The sequence below is a fragment of the Sprattus sprattus genome, assembly GCF_963457725.1.
Source record: "Sprattus sprattus genome assembly, chromosome: 15".
NCBI classification, from domain to species: domain Eukaryota; kingdom Metazoa; phylum Chordata; class Actinopteri; order Clupeiformes; family Clupeidae; genus Sprattus; species Sprattus sprattus.
The window spans coordinates 26,960,890-26,983,389 of record NC_137913.1 but is presented as its reverse complement, the minus strand read 5'-3'; the positions used below and the strand labels follow the sequence as shown (position 1 = coordinate 26,983,389).

Here is a 22,500-nt window from a genome sequence, read left to right as displayed (position 1 = left end):
CACAGAAAGACAGACAGACAGACAGACAGACAGACAGACAGACAGACAGACAGACAGGTAGACAGACAGACAGACAGGAAGCCTCCTCACCCAAAGCCCTCCAGCGAGGTGTCAAACTCCACGAAGGCTGGCGTGACAGCAGAGCCATGCAGCCGGATGTCGTGTGGGGTCGTCATGGAGACCAGGCACTTGACACGCGTGAGGGGCACAGTGCTGTCCTCGGACGAGCGCACTAGGCTGCGGCTGATGCGGTACTGGCTGGTGTCCTCGGTCACCGCGAACACGCTATCCGGGCCAAACCCCTCCATCGACATGGTCATGCTACCTGTGGGCCACGTCATAAGGAAATCGTCAACACCTCACCTGGGTAAGGCCAAAGTTACTCAACTGCAGCATTTTATTGATTGTCATTTCAACAGCTGTTACAACTAAAGGCCAAATAACACTAACTCTACTCTGCAAATATTACTCTGAATGGTCAGCTTCTATGAGTACCACTGCATACCATTATACTCCTGCTACTAGTTCTCAAACTGCTACTGGTACTATAAGTGCTGTTGCTATACTAAACAGGATCAGCAGTGACAACATGAGTGCGGTCAAATTCATGACGGTGATATCCATTTACACTTTCAATAAATCAGCCAGGACAAAATCTGAAGCTGAGAGTTAAAACATGCACAGACATTAGAGTGCATGGGCTTATTAGGCCTGAAAGTCTTCTAGGTTGCTTTGAAGTGGAATGACAGGTTAGGTCCTATTAATTTAAGCTGGAGCACAACCAATACAGCTTCCTCTTTTCATTTCAGGCACTTCCTGTTTGCCGAGGCTGATGTGCCATTCCTGCCGTTACATGACGCACTTCCATCGCAGGGACCCAGGCAACTTTAACAAAGGTTATATGAGCTGTTGGAGGGATAATGAGTCAGGAGACGGTGTGCGTGTGCGTGTGCGTGTGCGTGTGAGTGTGCGTGCGTGCGTGCGTGCGTGCGTGCGTGCGTGCGTGCGTGCGTGCGTGCGTGTGTGCGCGTGTGTGTGTGTGTGTGTGTGTGTGTGTGTGTGATTAAGGCTGCACTGCTCATTAGGTTGGAGTCACTTGAGTGCAAATCCTTTTATGAAATGTCCAGTTGCAAATAAATGATGTCAGAGCAGAGGCCTCCTCGTGAAGCACAAAGTAATTTTCTCTGCTAATTAAAAGTCTGAAAAAGTCATCTCCTGAAGGGAGGTGCAATCTGCCTCACTTTTGGACCACAGAACTGAAGGAGAGAAACAAGGGGCGAGAAAGAGAGAGATGGAGAGAGATAGAGAGAGAGAGAAGAGAAGAGAAGAGAGGAGAGGATGCGTTATTTGTAGCTAGAGGTAACTAATGGCTTTTCGAAGAGGCTGTGCTGTTGGCCTAATGAAAACCAAAATGTCCATCTTACCCTAATGACAAACAAAACAAACACACACTATCGCACACTCCCCCACACACACATCCACTCAAACTCTAACCCACTCAATCACTCACTGACGCAAACAATCAGGCAGGAGGATGCGATAGCGTGACAGTTTCAGTGGTAAGACACATTTGGAGGGGAAGAGAGAAAGCGAGAAAGTGTGTGTATCTGTGTGCGTATGTGCGTGTCTGTGTGTGTGTGTGTCTTACTTCTCATCTCGGCCTCATAGCTGAGGGAGCTGGGCTTGTGCACGCGGTACTGCTTCAGTAGCTTCTTGTCCCAGGCGCCGCAGTTCAGCGGGTTGCCCAGCCGCAAGAACTCCCTGCCAAAGCCAAACAACAACAGAACACATCAAGAACGAGAACATGGCCGACAGCACAAACAACAACAACACTGGCATGAGTCAGACAGTCTCTCACCCTCTCTCCCAGCTCCTCAAGCATGCAATGAGAGGAGACACATTTACCAGAATAAGGAATCTGCCCAGGCCAACTTCTGTATTCTACTGTGTGTGTGTGTGTGTGTGTGTGTGTGTGTTACCAGAATAATGAATCTGCCCAGGCCAACTACTGTATTCTACTGTGTGTGGGCTTGGCAGTGGGCGGGGGTGTGCTAGTGATTAAGAGGGAGAGAGCTGGGTCCATTACATGACTATAAACCATCTGAGGACAGGAGAGAGAGGAGACACACTAAAGCTTGGTGGCCGGAGAGACACAGAGACAAGGACAGACTGATGGAGAGAGCAGAAGACTAGAAGACAGAAAGAGAGAAACCATTGGACATTATACGCAGAGATAATACTAAAGACGGATATTAAAGAAAGAAAAGAGACTGATGTCCTTGTTGTCCAGTCCCCACGTCACAGGGACAGACTGGAAGACAAAAACAATGGATACAGGGAGGGGGAGAGAGAAAGAGACCACATCATAAGAAAGGTTAAGACTGCCACTGCAAGAAAGACAGGCGAAGAGAACACCCCGACAGATATGGGCAGCTGCACAGGAGCGATAGAGAATCAAAAACAGACAGAGGGAGAGAGAGAGAGAGAGAGAGAGAGAGACAGAGTGTAGACAGAAAGAGCCACAGAAAAACAGAGGGAGAGAAACAGAAAGACAGAAAGACAGAGAGAGAGAGAGAGAGAGGCTGGCTTGAGTAGTATCTCTCATGCATAGCCCCGAGTGGAGCAGAAACCTTCAGGCTTCTTTTCATATGAAACCCCCCCCACCCATCCGAGGGGCCGCCAGCAGCCCTTCATCATCTCCGGCCACTCAAGCGGAAAATGGAAAGCACTAATGCGGTGCCGCGCCTGCCTGCCTGCGTGCCCCGCGAGAGAGCGCCCGTATCGGCCTTCTGAAATAGCACGCAGAGCGGCCCTAATCTGATCACCGCCGACGCTGCTTTCTATGCAAAGGAGCCAGGAATAATTCGATTCTTAGTTAGCGACTCAATTCCCTGGATAATAAAACACCACTTCCCCCTGTGCCGGGCGCGTGTGTGTGTGTGTGTGTGTGTGTGTGTGTGTGTGTGTGTGTGTGTGTGTGCGGGGGGGGGATAATGCATTCTGTGGAAATGCAATGGCAAATGGAATGAGACGCAGGGGTAATCGTTTGAGAAGGCAGACAGTCAGACGGTCCTGCGGTGACTGGGTGCATCTGGCTGGGTGACGTGCTAATGTAAACACCCCCCAGGGTTCTGGGGGCGACGGGCCAGAACTCAAAACAACTGGTGTAATCATTCAGAAGAGAACTGGGAAAAATAACAACTGGGTCAAGAGTTTGTTTAAAACTGTGCTTTCCGCAGCAAGGTGGAGGCCTTTTCACTCATAATGCCTCGTGCAGGCATATGAACCTGCCTTTATTATGACTCACGTAAGAATTCACGGAAAGCTTTGCATGCAAAAGCATTCAAGTCTGCTTCTTGATGGACGAAAGCCAAGGCAGGAAGTCTTTACCTCGCAGTATATGTGTATGGACACAGTCCAAGGCTGGCCTTATTAACCTCATGACCTACACATTCAGGATACAGGATGTCGAGGCATAACATTCCACACCATCTGATTTCACCCGAGGCGACCACAAAGAATAAATGGCACTGAGCAACAGGGCTGCCAATTTAAACCTGACCCAGGGCAAAGGGCACTGCCTCTGGGGTGGGTGGTGTCCGCTTACCTGAGCACCACGGTTACTATGGTTACATAGCCACATCGGTCACAAGTGAAGAGGCAGACACTACTGCCACACGGTAGTGCTCCTGGCGTGGAGAGAGGCAGCTTGCCTGATCACCATGGTTACTATGGTTACATAGCCACATCGGTCACAAGTGAAGAGGCAGACACTACTGCCACACGGTAGTGCTCCTGGCGTGGGGAGTGGCAGCTTACCTGGAGCACCATGGTTACTATGGTAACATAGCCGCATTGGTCACAAGAGAAGAGGAGGCTTACCTGAGCACCATGGGCTGCAGAGCCTGTGAGGCGAGGCGCTCGAACATCCTCTGCAGGGGTGGGTGGAGCGGGTGGTCCTCGTCAGCCAGGGCGCAGCTGCAGCGCTGCAGCAGGCGCGAGTGCAGGCCCGCCTCACACAGAACCTGCTGGTTCCGCTCAGAGTGCACCAGCAGCTGCAGCAGGTTGGCCACCGCCAGCTGCAAGTCCAGAGCATGCTGGGAAAAGAGAGGATGGAAGAGGGATTTGAACAACTATTTTAGAAGAGAAGAAAAGAGTATACAGTATATAAAGTTATACTGTGGCTAAAGAACTTTTCAAATCACGTGGAGGGATCATTTCTGATACCTTACTTTTGTTAATTCGTGAAAGGAATCTCGCCTGGGCAAAAGTCAGGAAATGTGATATAGAAACTGGACACCTTTAATCTGCATTTTGGCTAATGGGTGCCTAAGCTAAAGTTATGCCCTCGACCTCGTCTCAAGAATGAAGAGAAATAACTCAAATAAAATTTTTCTAATTTTCCAGTTTTCTAATCCATGTATTTACTTACTACAAATATTTATTTTACATATATATTATACATTATAAAGCCTTTGTTAGAAATCGTCCATTTAGTGCAGTAAGATTTGACAACAGAAGAACCAACTGTGGTAACTTTACTAAATAAAAACATGCCACAAGATGTCCACTGGAAATGTTTCTTTGGAAGGCCTCTGCTATACAGCAAGCTGGCTAATGCGTCAGGCAAGAGCGGGCACTTATACAACATGTCTATGAGTGGCCCTTTATGGTTTCAAACATCATACATAAGACACTCAATGAATCCCTGATCTTTCTTCCAGCTGCCTCAGAGAAAAGAGCTGCAAGGGCTGGAATCACAATCCGCTATGATCAATCATTTCTTAAAGGCTTCTTTTCTCCTCCCACAAAAGGTAACTCTTCACACCAAAGAGGAGATGATTCAGTGGCAGGGACAGAGGAGAAGGTATGATGGCAGATTCTGGCAGATTTGTCAGGCACTAAAAGATAAAGGCTACCATCTTGGCTTGACAAAGGCTGCATTGTGAGGCATTCCTGGCCATTGAACTGTCAGGTGATCATTAGACCAGTAGGGGGGAAGCAGCCTGTCCTGTTTCTGTCTGTCTGTCTGTCTGTCTGTCTTTGTCTTCCTCTGCCCACTCGGTTCTGACACTTTCCTGAGCCTGCCATTGTTGCTTTAGAGGGAGCAGAAGAAGTCAACTCCCTGCCTAAATCTTTTCCACTACCACTGGGATGGGGTGGTATGTGTGCGTGAGCGTTTGTGTGTGTGTGTGTTGGGATGGGGTGGTGTGTGTGTGTGTGTGTGTGTGTGTGTGTGTTAGGATGGGGTGGTATGTGTGTGTGTGTGTGTGTGTGTGTGTGTGTGTGACTGCACATGTGTTTGTGTGTGTGTGTGTGTGTGTGTGTGTGTCTGTGTGTGTGTGTGTGTGTGCGCGTGTGTGTGTGTGTGTGTGTGTGTGTGTGTGTGTGTGTGTGTGTGTGTGTGACTGCACATGTGTTTGTGTGTCTGTGTGTGTGTGTGTGTGTGTGTGTGTGTGTGTGCGTGTGTGTGCGCGTGTGTGTGGGTGTGTGTGTTAGAATGGTGTGGTATGTGTGTAGAACTGGTGTTGGTTGCCCTGAAGCGTGTCTGCCCAGACCCTCTCACACGCTGAGCCCATTACGCGACTGGTGGGGGGGCTGCCGACACCAGAACTGAAGCATGACAGACAGCACGCCCCAGTGATGGGCCCTATTAGAGTGCATCAGAGCCCAGACACACCACGCTACAACCAGGGGCAGGGGCAGGGGCAGGGGCAGGGGCAGGGGCAGGGGCAGGGGCAGGGGCAGGGGCAGGGTATTGCCAACGCTTCCATTCGTGATTGCTTCAAATAACAAAGCTGAAATGATTTTCCCTTTTGACAAAATCGGAGATGGACAGGTAATTGCCCCATCTTGGAAACGAGTTCCGGGGCAGCAGGGCCCGGTGGCGGTGGCAGTGGCGGTGACTTACCTCAGGTTGCGTGTCGGAGCTGACGGAGGCCAGCAGGTCCAGCATGGCGAGGGCGGCTCCGGGGTGGATGACCGTGGGGTCAGACAGGTGCGGGGAGGAGGTGTTGCCCATGTGGTGCTTCAGGTCCACCACGGTCTTGACTGGCACATTACTGGACGAGCCATGGTAGCCATGTCTGAGAGGGGAAACAGGGCCGTCAAGACTCACAGTGACACGGCTGAACTCAACTCACGGACACCAAGTGCTGACCTCAGCCAGACATAATGTACCATACCATATACCATACTGTATACCATACCGTATACCATAGTGATTTATGGTAGAGAATTGTACTCAATCTTTGTTGAAAAGTACTTACATTAATATTACAACTGCTTCCTCACTAAAACAGAACGGTGGCAAACATATTTTTTTAACAATAATCACCTGAACCCGTGAAACACTGTACACAGATCAGGTTAGGGTATGGATCCTGTGCCAAGTATACATGGCTTGCTGTCTTTTCACATGTGTCTATGCTTCTAAGCCTCTGTAATTATGTACATATGTGGACACACTTCTAAGTGCAGGATGGTTTGTGAGCAGCATGTGTGTTTATCTCTGTGTGTGCATCTGTATGCATCTTTGTCTACATGTGTGGGTATATATTGCATGTCTTCTCTCATCCCTTCTCTCTTTGCTGTGCAGCATCCTTTTCCTTTGGGAAAGTGTGTGTGTGTGTGTGTGTGTGTGTGTGTGTGTGTGTGTGTGTGTGTGTGTGTGTGTGTGTGTGTGTGTGTGTGTGTGTGTGTGGCACCAGGCTGGGGTAGTAAGTTGTGAGCTGCTGCTGCTGGCTCAGCTGTATACAGGCAGGGGAGCTTTGGTCCGCCATGCATCACCTTGTGTAGAGGAACACTTTCAGTGCCGCATGAACTGCTGTGTGAAGAAGAAGGAGTCTGGATGCTACCCACGGACCAAAGCTCCCCGCTAAGACAGAAAGACAGGCAAGCAGAAGCTTATAGGGAATCAGCGTTTTGGTTACATATGAAGCGACTGCAAGCTTTGGAGGCTGAGGCTGTCCAAGCAGCTGGTCCAGGACACGGCCATGAGGAGACAAAGACGACAGGGAGGTGGAGAAGACAGGAAGAGAGGATTGGAAGGGAAACTCGGACAAGAATGATGTCTGTAATGGATGTTAATGTAGTTATAACTCTTTTCTTTTGATTTTCTTGTGCTGACTGTCTTGGATCAATATACAATAAGTAAAACAAAAAAAAGACATTATCATTAAATTAAATGAAGACATTAAATATCAAGCTAACTACTATAGTTACTGCTTATTTCCCTCGGAAACCTTAACAACAGCAAACTTCCCAGGCACCCAGAGCTTGGAATACCCACTGTCAGCTACAAAGCACTGGGCAACCAGCGAATTTGCTTTTCATGTGTACAGGGCTATCAACGAGGCTTAAAGACACAGAGATAATAGATAAGGGAGTGAGAGTGACTGAGTGAGTGAGTGAGTGAGTGAGTTTATGAGAGACTGAGTGAGTGAGTGAGTGAGTTTATGAGAGACTGAGTGAGTGAGTGAGTGAGTGAGTGAGTGAGAGAGGGACAGACACAGGGGGAGAATAAAGAGGACAGAAGGGGGCAGTAAACTGCAGGGGGCAGTACCTCTTCCTGGTGAGTGCTGGCGTGCCCCAAGGAGAGGGCAGGGAGGTCTCGTGTGTCAGGCAGGGGGGCACCTGCTCCGCACGACTGCACGCACAGACACACACATGCAAACACGCCATCACATACACAAACACACGATCAGTCACAGACACACACACACACACACACACACACACACACACACACACACACATTGCCAGGCATGGCAAAGGGGGTTACAAGAAGAAAGAGAAGAAGAGAGAAGGACAGGAAGAAAAGACAGAGAAGAGGGAAAGGTGGCTGTTAGTGTAAGCTGAAAAAAGAACCAAGAGCTCTAAGCAATGCATGTATACTACCAGGAAAACAGCAGCTATAGCACATGCACGTCTGACACACACACACACACACACACACACACACACACACACACACACACACACACACACACACAGCCAAGCCAGACTCGTAGCTGCGGCGAGGCAGGAAGGGGAGGAGTCACAGCAGGTCTCGTGCACATTAAGCAACACGTCAGAACCCCGAACAGAAGCTCCTCCGTCAGATTCCTAAGAGGTCAGCAAAGGTCACCCGAAGGGCACCTGAAGGTCACGCACTCTGACCCCCTTCCTTCCCTCCCTCCCTCTCGTCCTCAGCGTCCCTGCTCCTGCAACCTGCGCTGGCCTGACGAGACTGAGAGCCCCTGAGGCGGAGGACCCAGACAGCCTCCCCTACCAGACGAGCACAGTGCCAGTCAGGTGGATTTATAGAGGCGGCCGTGCCAGAAAATAAATAAATCAGTTTTTCTGATTTATTTGGTGAGATCTTTTTTGGCAGGGGAATGGTGGCTGACGAGATGAGTGATCCGGTCCCTACTTAAGGTGCGGGATAAGCAGGCACAAATAAAAGCTATGGATTGGTTCTGCAGTGCAGCGGCTCCAGAGGGTAGTTCTTTAAGCTGATACAGCCTGATATTTGGGCGGGGACTTGGACTAGGAAATAGATGTGCTTCCACAAAGATGATTTGTTTTCATCCAGTTTCTCCAAAATAATAATCTTTTCTTTCCTACGGGTTGAGAGGATACTACTGATGACCTGTTCTCTCTTCACCCATCTGTCCAATAAACCCCAGGACCACCACCACAGAGTGTAGTTAACCCCTGCACTTACACATGTACATACAAACACACACACACACACACACACACACACACACACACACACACACACACACACACACACACACAATATACAAAGCTACCCACCACTTTCCCCCTACACACACTCCGCCCACTCAGTCCCTCCCCAGTATCCCAAACCTATGTGGACCCCCCCCACTTCCCCCCTCCCCCCTCACCTGTCGAAGGAGTCGGTGGCCATCTTGTACAGGTAGATGAAGAGCTTGCCACAGTGTCTGAGCGTGGGGCTCACCCCGTCCGCCTGCGCCTGCGTGGGCACGGGCACGGGCACCAGCTGCTGGTTGGCGGCGGCGCTGGCGTGCTCCTCCTCCAGCATGCGCTGGAAGGGCTGGGCGTTGGAGGGCCGCGCCGTCGCCGCCCCCACCTTCTTGGCCTCGGAGAAGCAGCCGAGCAGGCGCACGGCGTCGGCCAGCTTCTCGTACTGGATCTCCGTGCGGAAGTAGTGCGAGTTGGCCGGCTCGTAGCGCATGGCCGCCGTGAGCGTGCAGAAGACGGCGTTGAGGAGCTCGAACACCTGGTTCTGGTTGGCCCGCTCCCAGCCGCTCTGGGGCGGCGAGCACAGGGACCGCTCCATGGCCACCAGCAGGGACGTGACGTAGACGAAGCCGCCCACCTTGCGGAAGACGGTGCGCGTGCGGTGGCTCTCTCTCAGCACAGCCAACAGGGCCTGCAATGGGGGATGAGAGCGAGGGAGAGAGAGATAGCGGGAAACGGGCAGAAAGCAAAATAGATGGAGAGGGAGGGGGAGAGCGAGGGAGAGAGAGAGAGAACAACAGGAAGCAAAATAGATGGAGAGGGAGGGGGAGAGCGAGGGAGAGAGAGTCACGGGGATGAAAATAATTCACCTCCACAGGAGAGCCCAGCGATAAGCAGAGGACGACGAAGCGAGTCCTGCTTGGATGGTTTTTGGTTTGTTTTGATTGTGTTTGAACAAAGACCTCTGTGATAACTAAGACGAGCTCTCAAAAGCATGTAATGTAAAGGCCTCAGTGGGACATGACATGACTTATTACTGTTTCCATAAGCCACACTAGCTCTACTTCACTGTGAATTTTGCCTCATCATCAAAGCTGCACTTGTAACGCTGGACACACACAAGGCCAGCCGCCAAGTCTACCCACCCACTCAGTTCTCTAAAAGGCTTCCATTCGGGCTCCAATCTCCAATCCCCCTCCCTGTGAAAGTAGGACAGGTCTACTGACAAGAGCAGAGCTTCAGCCAAAAGCTTAAAAGAGCCTTGAGGAGATGCAAGCCAGAGTGTTTGTGTGTACAGGAGCGTGAGTGCGTGTGCGTGTTCTCTTATCTAATGGGTTAAAGAAAAACTAAATGTGGAGCGTGACACTTGTGGGTTTTTATAAGCTCTTTAAACTCTTGTGTTACAGACATTAGCTTTTAAATGTCTGACACGGCAGACGAGCAGAGATCCAGAAGCACAGCAGCCTGGTCCCCCCCCTTGGATCATAATGAACTGAGGGTAGCCCGTGTGCCTCTCTGGCCCCCCTGGAAGTGCTTCTGCAGATGGAGCTCTGTTTGCAGAGATGTCAGCAAAACCCCTTTTCAACTATTGGAATGAAAGCAGACCACTGGAGAGGAGCGCTTTATAAAATCTCCATCGCGGGCACATACCAAATTATTGTAGAGGCGTTTGACTTATCGATTTGTGAGTCACGTTGGAAACAAATCTGAGGAAAGTGCTGCAAAAGTCAGTGAGGGATATATGGATCAGTGTTTGGCATGGCACCATCGTCCTGCCAGTGTAGTAGAGAGCATCTGGGCAATCAAATTCCCTTGTTATTCCTTAAAACAGTTCAGCATGGAAAAACAGACTTAACAACTCTGTTGTAAAATGCACAACTCAGGCAGAACCCCAGACTGTGTTTAAGCATTATAACACAACCACATGATCATGAGTCATGAGATAATTCAGTGCTCTGACCTCACTGGAAACCTCTGTTTGGGTGTGTGTGTGTGTGTGTGTGTGTGTGTGTGTGGGTGTGTGTGCGGGTCTGTGTGCGAGTGTGTGTGTGTGTGTGTGTGTGTGTGCGCGTCTTACCCGCAGTATGTCTGTTTTGAGCTGCAGCTCCGTGGCGGGTGCCGAGTGCATGAGACCCAGAAGAGTGCCCATGTCGTCATCTCCACTGGGAGACAGAACCAGCTGCTGGATTATCATGAGCGCGTGCTCGCGGCACTGCCGGTACTTCACGATGTTGTGCACGCAGCGCGCCCCGCCGAACTCACGGAACAGCCCTGGGACGAGACGACACGAGAGGAGAGTGGAGGGGGAAGAGGAAGAGGTAGAGGAAGAGAGGTCAACAGTGGGGTTAGCATGGCCACAGTCAGGAGCAATATGCAGAAATACAAGTTGGTGACTTTCACACATGGCAATGGAGTCCACCTGAAACATACATGTGTGTACATAACTATGTGTATAAGTACAGTTTTTATCGTGTGTTTTATTTTATTTCATGTATTTATAAATTAATGTATGTATGTATGTATGAATGCATCACAGGAGGAACCTCTCCATGCATTTCTGATAATTTCTCTCCTTTAATGCTAATTTTAGACGTTACAATTAATATTTGATACTAGTGTCAAGCCGATCTATTTTTCATGGTGTGCGTCAGATGGGGAAAGATGCATTCGAGCTTTTATAAAGGTTTTAAAGGAGAGGTTCTGTGTGAGGTGAGCTGGGCTTCATTACACAGATTATAACCTCAGAGGGTGTGGGTCATTCTTGCTCCCTCTGTCTATCCCTTTACTTTCTCTACAAGCCTAATTGCACACTCCCTACCATTCTTGTATCTGTTACTAGAAATTAAACCCCAGGAGGGGGGAGGGGCTCACAACGTGCCCCTCCCCCCCCCCCCAAAAAAAACAACAACTTTACAATAAGGCTCCGTTTTGCCAGTTATAAATGTTAGTTACTGATTAATAAAGGGTGATTTGTTGTGTAATGAGTAGTAAGCAGTAACTTGATCTTGGATGGATGGATACTTTATTAATCCAGAGGGAAATTTTAGTACATCCAGTAGCATCCAGACACAACATCCACAAAACACATCCACATAGGGAGAACACGTTCAAAAGGAGTGGGAACGGAACGGAAACACAAGAAGCCCCCTCCCCCATACAGGCAAGATATATAACTCAAGCTCCCTATTTGCCGTGGGCGCACTGGTCTGTGACCTTCTGACCTATGTCGTCACGTCACTAACTAACAAAGAAAGCACAATTTGTCTAGATGCTACTGGATGTCCTAAAATTTCCCTCTGGATTAATAAAGTATACATCCATCCAAGATCAAGTTACTGCTTACTACTAATTACACAACAAATCACCCTTTATTAATCAGTTACTAACATTTATAACTGGCAAAATGGAGCCTTATTGTAAAGTGTAAAACACATCATCATCAAGTAATCAGTTACAAACATTTATAACTGGCAAAATGGAGCCTTATTGTAAAGTTGTTTTTTTAAGTAACAGATACAAGAATGGTAGGGAGTGTGCAATTGGGCTAGTAGAGTAGAGAGAAATGTAAGGGATAGACAGTGGGTTGCCAAGGTGGGGATCTTCCCAAATAGTGAGCCTGCATCGATGTATAAGAACTGTGTTTATAACATTTATAAGGGCTTATTAATGACTTACAAAGGTTTTACAACCTAATTAATAACCTATTTATAAATCATTTAGAAACCATTTATAATGGAGTCTTATTGTAAAGTGGTACCCAGCAGTGCTTGGACTATGAGCAGAGCACCACTGTACCAAAAGGAAAAAGACTACTAAAAAATTAACAAGTTTTAAACATTAACAAGTTTAACCAACTATGGCTTATTCTTCCATGGGTCACGCAGTTTGAGACAGCCCAAAATCCTATAGCTCTAAATCAAAATAGATGTGTTCTGTCTTCTCTAACACAAACCAGAAATGGGTCCTCTTCATGTTAAGCTGGGTGCTTTGGCAGACTGATGGCCCTGTTTGGTCGTGGCTTTGGGGTGGACAGAGACAGAGTGCTCTTTCAACTTGCTGTTGTTTAATATGGAAACATGTGGGTCATATCATAAGGAGCATATGTGTAAGCTAGCTGGCCGTTCACTATTGCTTTCGGGATACTTGGACACACTCAGGCACTGATGGTATGTTAGGCCCAATTCCCACTCACATTGAAGTTAGTTCACAGGATTGATTAATGTCCATGTGAAGCCATTTAACATCACAGTTATGATCATTTTGAACCCAAACCTTTATTTTATTGGTGAGCTGATTTTGAGAAATCAAGCTTTGTTACAGGCTATGCAGCAAACTGGCTAAGGAAACTTAAACCGGGCAGAGTTCTTTTTGAATGATCTGATAGCTAGTTTGACCCAATAGAAGAAAAGATTCTAGAAATTCTGAGATACGGAGAGAGAGAGAGAGAGAGAGAGAGAGACTGATGAACTAAGAGTGACAGAGACAGCGAGAGCCAAGGGCAGAACACACTGAGGGATGAGTGTGTGATCACACAAACAGAGGAATGGCACACACTCGTTATTTATGTAACCTCTGTGAGAGAGAGCCATTAGTTACTGGCCATCAGGACACACACACACACACACACACACACACACACAGACACAACTATACAGAAAAACACACACGCAACATTTTTTATGAAACATAGATGCCATGTGATAACGTCAGCGCCTCTGGATTAGGCACAGAAGTGACGGAGCAGCGGTGAGGGCTCCAGGATTAGAGCCTTCACTCCATAATCTGTCTGGGGAATGGGCGGGCAGGGAGAACTGGAGTTCAGCACACAAAAGTAGCGTTGTGAGGTAATGTGGAGATTGCGCTAATACGCAAACCACAGCTCATCTGAGAGCAATGGAGTCTAATGAGTGTGTGTGGGGGGGTGTGTGGGTGTGTGTGTGTGTGGGTGTTTGTGTATTTTGAAGTAGAGCCCTGCTGACACTCTTAACATGCATCCACATAAAGACCGGGTAAACTGTGTGTACTCACTCAAACATACTGTGTACACAGCCATAGTCATACTGCATACAGACACACATGACCACAAATACACCCGTGCCAAACGCATACACACACACCTGCGTTGGTGTTGGAGTTCTGCAGTAGGACTGTGAGGGTCTCCATCACCAGCCAGGCCAGCTGCTTCTGTTCTTCAGACACGTTGTTCTTACAGTCACCTGGCATGATGGAGAGAGCAGGGCACACATAAAAGTCAGAGAGAGAGAGAAACAAAAGTGAAAGATCAGGAGATAGAAAAAAAGAAAGAGAGAGAAGAAGAGATTGAAAGAGGAGATAGATACATTGAAGGAGAAGGAGCGAGACAGATGAAGATGACATTTAGACTAGGGCCGGGACTCGATTAAAAAAATTAATCGAATTAATTAGAGGCTTTGTAATTAATTAATCGAAATAAATCGCATTTTAATCGCATATAAATATTTGACCTGAGAACAGTGAGAAGTAATTTTTTTCACATAGATTTTTAGTATACCATTGAATAATGACTGAATACATAAGCTTAAGCAACAAAAATATTGTTTACTTTTGTTGAAGTCCAACAGACCAGTGCAATTTTTGCCATTAAGTGTAGCAATACCACATTTAGAAATGTAGTAGGCTACATTTCAGAAATTCAGGTAGCCTATAGATAGGTAGACCTTCTGTAAACTATAATACTTTGGGGTTTTTAAGTAAAACACAATACTTTCAAGTACATTCAGAATATTGTTAGACTGTTAGAAAACATCTCTGGTGGAGTGTTGGTTGTGTGTGGATTGTACCCGGAGTCAGGCTTTGCAATGAGGTGATACTCGATGTGCTGCAGTGATACGCGAATTCCTTGTTGCATAGCCTGCACTGAACCATGTTCTTATCGACGCTTCCATCCGTTCGTTTTTTGTAACAAAATGTCCCATCCACTGACTGGGCCAACCAACGCGGTCTCATCAGCTTCTTTCTTCATGTTCACTGTGCGCCACTGGTTTGTTGTTCAACTTGTTTGAACCGAATTTATCCGCGTTAGTTGGTGCGCCAGTATAATCGGTCCGTCTGAAACTCATCCAGTGAGAAACGTTCCGCGGTGTAAAAATAGATACGATTAAAATGCGTCAATTTTTTTAACGCGTTCATTTTTGTGTAATTAATTAATCTAAATTGACGCGTTAAAGTCCCGGCCCTAATTTAGACACAGAGGGACACCGTTCTGCTCCAGTGCACCATCACTTCCCCAGCCCAGCAACAAACACACTTATCACTTAGGACTGGACCCACCCGCCTAAAACACACACTTAAAACACACTTCATCTCCCAATGTTGTGAAACTAAAGCGCTGATGTTCATGGGGTTTACACGTTGGCAACTTTGTGATGTGTGCTTGCCTGTCAGATGCACTTGTGAGGACTCAAACCTCATCCATTTTTTAAAGCGGCGCATCCATTTTACATTGGGAATATATGAGACTGTGTTTGGAACGCTGAAGAAAAAAGAGAAAGAAGAAAGAGAGAGAGAGAGAGAGAGAGAGAGAAAGAAGAGAGAGAGAGAGAGAGAGAGAGAGAGAGAGAGAGAGAGACTGCTGTATGTTTCACATAAACAGAAACAGCAGGGGCTCAAACCCAGGGCTATCCACTGACTGTGGGGGATCCACTGGATTATGATAAGAAATGATTAAGAGACTAAAACTTGAAGTTAAGCCTTGATTAAAAAGTCCCCTAACCTCTTACCCCATGATGGGAGATACAGGGATAGTGGATAGCTCCTAGGCCATGTCATTTGACTTTAATCATTAGTGATGCAACCCCCATTACAGATGCAGATTCAACATTAGTGCATGGAAATACCACACACTTGTATGAGGAAATCTAACAACACTGAAGTGTTTGTGTGTGTTTCTAAGGAACATGTATGTATGCACACGTAAGGGAGAGTCGTCCCAGAGGAACTCGGGGGTGTGTGTGTGTGTATATATAACTATGGAAGTGTGTGCACGCTCCTCCGCCGCCTCACCCTCGTTGGGCGCCTGCTGGTTGTGGTTCTGCTGGTTGTTGTGGTTCTGCTGGTGCTGGGTGGCCGGGTCCTTCATGAGCGCCGCGTACTTGTGCAGCAGGTTGACCAGCACCTCCAGCAGGCCCACCTCGCGGAACACGTCGCTGAAGACGGCGTGGTGGCGGGCCAGCTTGAGCAGGGAGCGCGTGGCCGTCAGGGCGCAGGGCCCGGCGCCGCTGGCCTTCAGGAGCACGCTCACGCTGAACAGCTCCTTGCACGGCACGTAGTTCAGGCCGAACACCACGAACTCCAGCAGCTCGAAGTACTTGGGTGTGGTGTCGGGCACGCGCGCCACCTTGTCGGCCAGCTGCGAGAGCGTGTGCTGCGCCTCCAGGATGAAGTAGTTGGCGCGGTCGGCGGCGTAGACGTTGCCGATGGCTTCCAGGACGACGCGCGCCAACCGGGCGGTACGTGCCTTCAGGAAGGCGTTCTGGAGCACGGAGAAGGCCAGGATGTTACGCACCGTCTGGCCTGCAACACAGAGATAAGAGAGAGATAGAGAGAGAGAGGGTTAGCATGGGAGGAATAGAGGGTGGGAGAGAGGGAGAATAAGAAAGGGGTAAAAGTACAGAGGATAGATAGAACAACACACAAAGAAAGACAGTAATCAAATGCAATAAAGTTAGTGATGCAGAACCAAAAATGTAAAAGAAGAATGAAGGCAATAAGACATACGTGTATGAAAAGGAGAAGGTGGGACAAAGAAAGAAAGAATGAATTAAATAAAGAAACACCAAAAGAAACTAAAAAACAGCCATTCTGAACCAGGAAATGAACGGTGTATCTCCGACTCATCACATTCTCTCCCCCAGCCAATGTGTTGCATTGTTGATGAGTCACACCCCCCCCACCCCACCACCCCTCCATTCGCCCTTTGAAGCTCTGCTCTATTCATAGCTTCAGTCAGAGCTGCCTGCCTCAGACGCCACAGCAACGCCAGCACAGGAGGAGGAGGAGGAGGAGGAGGGAGAACAGAGAAGGAAACAGAGAAGAAGAAGAAAACAGGAGGAAGGAAGAAATGAAAGAGGAAAAAAACAAACACTCCTGCTTCCTGTGGCATGGAGAGCATTCTTCAGAACCAAAAATGAAGAAATCAGAATCAATCTGATTTTGGGAGAAACCTTCACCATGGGATTATCATTACGTGACAGCTGGGGGAAATCTGTGTGTGTGTGTATGTGTGTGTGTGTGTGTGTGTGTGTGTGTGTGTGTGTGTGTGTGTGTGTGTGTGTGTGTGTGTGTGTGTGGTGTGTGTGTGTGTGTGTGTGTGTGTGTGTGTGTCGTCAGCGAGGCGTGTAAACGGCTTTATTGCCATGTTTGCCTTTTTAGTAAATTGCACCCCTGCCGCCAGACTAATGCCCCGTCGCCTGACTGCTGCCGCTGGAGAAAACAGACGGGGGAATGCCAACAATCACACACACGCACACACACACACACACACACACACACACACACACACACACACACACACACACACACACACACACACACACACACACACACACACACACACACACACACACACAGACACAGACACACAGACACACACAGACACACACACACACACAGACACACAAACACACATTCAGACAGCTCTAACTAGACAATAGTCCCTCCCATCCATTAATGTCTGCAATGAATGTATTTAGCGACTGCACACTCCCACAGTTGTGACTCCTGTGTCAGTAGTGGGGCAACACTATGGCCCAAAGATCTCTGGGTAAGGAAGGTGTAGTGGGGACCAGTGACCTTCACAGCCTATGGCTTAGACTGAGAACGCAAGGAGTCTGTGTGTACAACCCAAATGTCCCAGGTTGAGCAGGCTGAGGTCCATTTACGTGGTCAAAAGAAGCTAGCTGAACTGAAGTGGGGTACAGAAGGATACATAAAATAAGAAAGAGAGAGAGACAGAGAGAGAGACAGAGAGAGAGAGAGAGAGAGAGAGAGAGAGAGAGATCGATCTTGTGCACATTTTGACCATAATGAAGCATGAGAAAATCTGTTCATGTAACAAGGCAACGCATGGGTGGAATTTGAAAAACATTCCGTGAGAATGTTCCAGACCTTTGCCTGGCAAAGAAGGCGAAAGCTGCAGGCCATGACCCCTTAAGCCAGCTAGCTATCCCAGGAATGGACTGCGAAGTCGACGAGGAGGAGGCAGGGGGGCGGGGGAGTGGGGGGTGGCTTTATTTTCTCCTGACCAGCTTGACATCCTCACACCATGCTGTGGTCTGACCTCAATGAGGTGAAAGGGGAAATGAGAGACAAACAGGACTGTTTTCCTGGACGACTGACCTTTCCCAGTGGCCTGCGGGACCACAAAGCCCGGCAGCAGGAAGGGGGCGCCGGTGGTAAGGCCGGCCGGCTTCAGCTCGCTCATGCCGTAGGTGGTCAGCGAGGTCACCAGGTTCACCAGGTCCTTCAGCGCGTCTTTGGACTCCTCTTCTTTGGCCTGCTCCAGCCTGGGCCACAACAGGAAAAATCATATGCCATGAGTGTGTGTGTGTGTGTGTGTTTTTGTGTTTTTGTGTGTGTGTGTGTTTTTGTGTGTGTGTGTGTTTTTGTGTGTGTGTGTGTGTGTGTGTGTGTGTGTGTGTGTGTGTGTATGTGTGTGTGTGTGTGTGTGTGTGTGTGTGTGTGTGTGTGTGTGTGTGTTCACAACATGAACATTTAGAATAGTCATACGAAACCCGTAACTCCAGCCGCTATGACCATAACACAAACCCTTCCACGAGGGTGACACATCCTTGTAAATACTTTATAACCTATTATGTATACGTATATATAATATACAAACATTTATTCAAGGGCAACAGAAACTCCTATCTGCTTCACCTCACGTTGCTTCACCTCATGTTATAATCTCTGCAATCTAAATATACAGTATTTGTGTTAGAAGTGTACCAAGATCCAGAAAAGCAACCAAAAGAGACGGGTTTCTGGGTCACTACATATCCTTGTTTAAAACACTGCATGCTCTACGTTAACATGCCACTAAGTTCTCATCAGACAACAGTGGAGGACCGTGAGCAGCTTAAAGATGGCAGGGAACTATTTTTCAAATCGCGGTGGTTTCCAACCCTGATATTTCCTTCCAGTGGTGCTAAATATGTGTTTGAAAGAAGACATCAAGTGGAGTAAATGAATATTTACAGCCATTGTCAAAATATAGCCAGAGATAGTCTTCACCGGAAAACATCCAAGATAAAGATGACAGAGGAAGTTTGGGGTATTACCAAGAATGAAACCTTCAGCAGGAACTAAAAAGACACTTACAAACACAAGATAGCAGCTCGCCATTAAGGCTTTCTCATAACCACAAGGCTTGACTCGGTGCCATACAGGTCACCACCTCTCAGGGGTCAGAGGTCAGATGGGGGTCAGGGCAGTACCTGAGCATGAGGTCACACAGGAAGTTGTAGCCCTGGCACATGCGGAAGTCATCCAGGAGCGTTGTGGACACGTCGCTGGAGTCCTTCAGGAAGCACGAGAGCCCGGCGAACATCTCCACGATCTCCAGCGGCGACAGGTCATCCGACTGCTGCATGTTCTGGATGCACGTGGAGAGGCACTCTTTCTCTACAGGGACGGAAGGAAGAGAGGAAGGGTGGAGGAGAGGCAACAGGATCAGCCAGGAACTCACAGACAACGAAGGACAGTGCCTAATTTATAACTGCGCTTAGCTCCATTCTGTCAAGCTCATCGGATGTATCCTTATGATGAACCGTGAAAACATGTGTGTGTGTGTGTGTGTGTGTGTGTGTGTGTGTGTGTGTGTGTGGTGTGTGTGTGTGTGTGTGTGTGTGTGTGTGTGTGTTTTACAAAAACTGTTGTAACTGTGCAATAACCTCCACAAAATATTCAACACTGTTCATAAACTCTCACTAACACAAACATGAAGTCACTACTATGTCAGGTCACAATCAACACCAAATATTCACGTGTGCATATATGATTGGGTTTAGTGTGTGGACTACATGGCTGTGTTGGGAGCATACATCTTATATCATTTCATTACTTTTAATTACAATATTATTATTGTGAAGTGTTTTTAAAAGGCCTGCTTTTAAAATGTAGTGTTTAGAATGGAGGTATCCACATATCCTGGTGGTTTAGTGATAATGACGTACCATCATGTGCAACACTGATGGCCAATAAAACTCTTTTATAGATCACACACACACACACACACACACACACACACACACACACACACACACACACACACACAAGCATAATCGTCAAGCATAAGCCATATACAGACATACAGGCAAACACACACACACACACACACACACACACACACACACACACACACACACACACACACACACACACACACACACACACACACACACACACACACACACACACACACACACACACACACACACACACACACACACACACACACACAATCTTCCAGCATCAGCCATATACAAACATGAAGGCAAACACAAACACACACACAGACACACAGTCACACATCCCCCCTTGATTATCTCACCATGTATGTATTTGACCACGTTGACGCTGAGGCCGTGTCTGGAGATGGTGGTGAGCACCTCCCCGGCACTGGCCCTCCAGGGCAGGTTGTGTGGGGGACACCAGGACGTGATGGCACTGAACAGCAGCTGCAGGTCGTCCTTCTGGGCCAGCTCCTCCGCCGGGGACACATAGTTACACAACTTAACCAGGATCTACAGAGAGAGAGAGGGAAAGAGAGAGAGAGAAAGAGAGAGAGAGAGAAATAGAATATATAGTTATAGGGAAGAGAGATAATGGTTAGTGTTGCATGTGACAATCCAGATGTGTATATTTTACATGAACTGCCTTATATATGTTGCTTTCAATGTCTTTATAACTTCAATTTAAACTAAGACCTTAAATAACTTCCTACAAACTGACACAATGCCTATAATTAAACTGAGACTAAACATGAATGGCTTAAATCTTAAACCGACGTGCTTCAGGTTCATTGTTGGCTTCTGTGTAGATGCTGGATGATAAGTGCTATCCTATGCTTAGGCTTGTGTTGGAGGTGGCTATATTATACATCAGACATTATTTGGTCCAACCTAATCCAGGAGATTTCCTTTTTCTCTATTTCCTGTTTCCCTCTGTGGTATTGATCTGACTCTAGATGAGTGGAGGAGTCTGGGCCGCTCACTGGTCAGCACGGTCCACAGAGGAAATGACTACTGGGGTTGGGCAAGAGAGGAAATACACAAACTCCCACCCCAACTCTCTCTCTCGCTCTCTCTCTAACACACAGGCACTCACACAGGCTCACATACAGGCACACACACAGGCACACACACAGGCACACACACACACAGACACAGGCTCACACAGGCTCACACAAAGGCTCACACACACACACACACACACACACACACACACAGGAACACAAACAGGCTCACACACACAGGCAAAAACACACAGGCTCACACACAAGCACATTTATACACACACACTTAGAATGGAGGCAGCTCACTTCCCCTAAACACTCGCCTCACTACCCCAAAAAACAGAAGCGGACTCCAGTGTTGACCTCCTGATCTCTGTGCTACTTTGCGACTCGGCACAGATTTGCTTGTGACAGTTCATGAACTCACGATAGGCACCGCAGACAGCTCACAAACACTACTAACTGGACTGGAGTTTGCAGGATTTCAATTGTCAATTCTTCAACCATACCAATATCCTGAGAATGTGCCTAGCCATGTTCTTTCTAAATGCATTTCGCTTAATGCATTATGGCAGAATATATGTTAAATATACTAAGTATCAAACAAGAAGCATGTCAGTACAATATTTACAGGCAAATACTGGTAAATATAATATATGTAATTAAGGATACAAACGTAAAGAATAGACAAACCTATATGTTCATCAGTTCATCCAACAGTCAATCCAACAGTTCAAAACAAGTTGGAGAACACGTTGGAGAATGCCTGGCAACATTATTGTTTCCCTCTACCATTTTACCATTTCCCTTCTATCATATCATATCATATCACCAGCATCTGATGGAAAACAAAAAAAAACTATATTTCGGAAGGGAAAAAATGTTGTTGGCAAACTCCCAGTCGCCAGAGCGTCACACACAGACAGTCACATGCTCTAGTCAGCTGACTGTGAGAGCAGGCGGCGTGGTAGTCTGGTAGTCTGGTAGTCTGCGCTCTGCTGTGGAGGACAGGGCCTCACCTGTACGAACACCTTCTGCAGGAGGGCACGCCGGTCCGCCAGGGGCAGCTCCGTCTGCGTGGCCGCTGGCACCTCGGGCGTGTGTGGCAGGTCGAAGAACAGGTACAGACACTTCACCAGCGTGGAGGGCACCGACATGGTGGTCATGCAATCCACCGTTTTCTATAAGAGGAGACAGAGAGAGGGGGGAGAGGAAATAAGATGTAAATGTTTGCAGTGTTCAAACTGTACACAGGCACTCCCCTAGTATTGTCCCTATATGCTGCAGCACGCATGACAACCAAAAGTCAAAATAGCTTTAAAGCACCGACCAATGCAACATTATGAATCTAAAAAGAGAATAGGAGGATAATGGCCATCACTGAGGGCTTATAATGTCATTCACCTGATAGGAGCATAGGCTAGATTACACAAACATCATAGGCTTTATTCCATCTGACAGAATATGTGGCATTTCTGAGCTATAAGTCACAGAATAAAAGCATCAACTACAGTAGG

The 22,500-nt window shown here is 47.7% G+C and overlaps 1 protein-coding gene across 1 annotated transcript in view; it reads right to left on the bottom strand.

Moving 5' to 3' along the window:
* The window catches only part of wdfy3 (WD repeat and FYVE domain containing 3), a 90,110-nt gene that overhangs the window by 58,814 nt on the left and 8,796 nt on the right, over positions 1-22,500 (bottom strand). Inside the window, exons 4-16 of the mRNA XM_080852753.1 lie at positions 22,003-22,164; positions 20,300-20,492; positions 19,185-19,371; positions 18,088-18,254; positions 15,754-16,263; positions 13,830-13,928; positions 10,790-10,983; positions 8,895-9,403; positions 7,565-7,648; positions 5,912-6,086; positions 3,883-4,097; positions 1,649-1,761; positions 91-325 (exon numbers count right to left, since the gene is read on the bottom strand). Coding sequence (XP_080708879.1) covers positions 91-325; positions 1,649-1,761; positions 3,883-4,097; positions 5,912-6,086; positions 7,565-7,648; positions 8,895-9,403; positions 10,790-10,983; positions 13,830-13,928; positions 15,754-16,263; positions 18,088-18,254; positions 19,185-19,371; positions 20,300-20,492; positions 22,003-22,164 — 2,843 coding nt within the window. The remainder of the gene's footprint in view (positions 1-90; positions 326-1,648; positions 1,762-3,882; positions 4,098-5,911; positions 6,087-7,564; positions 7,649-8,894; positions 9,404-10,789; positions 10,984-13,829; positions 13,929-15,753; positions 16,264-18,087; positions 18,255-19,184; positions 19,372-20,299; positions 20,493-22,002; positions 22,165-22,500) is intronic.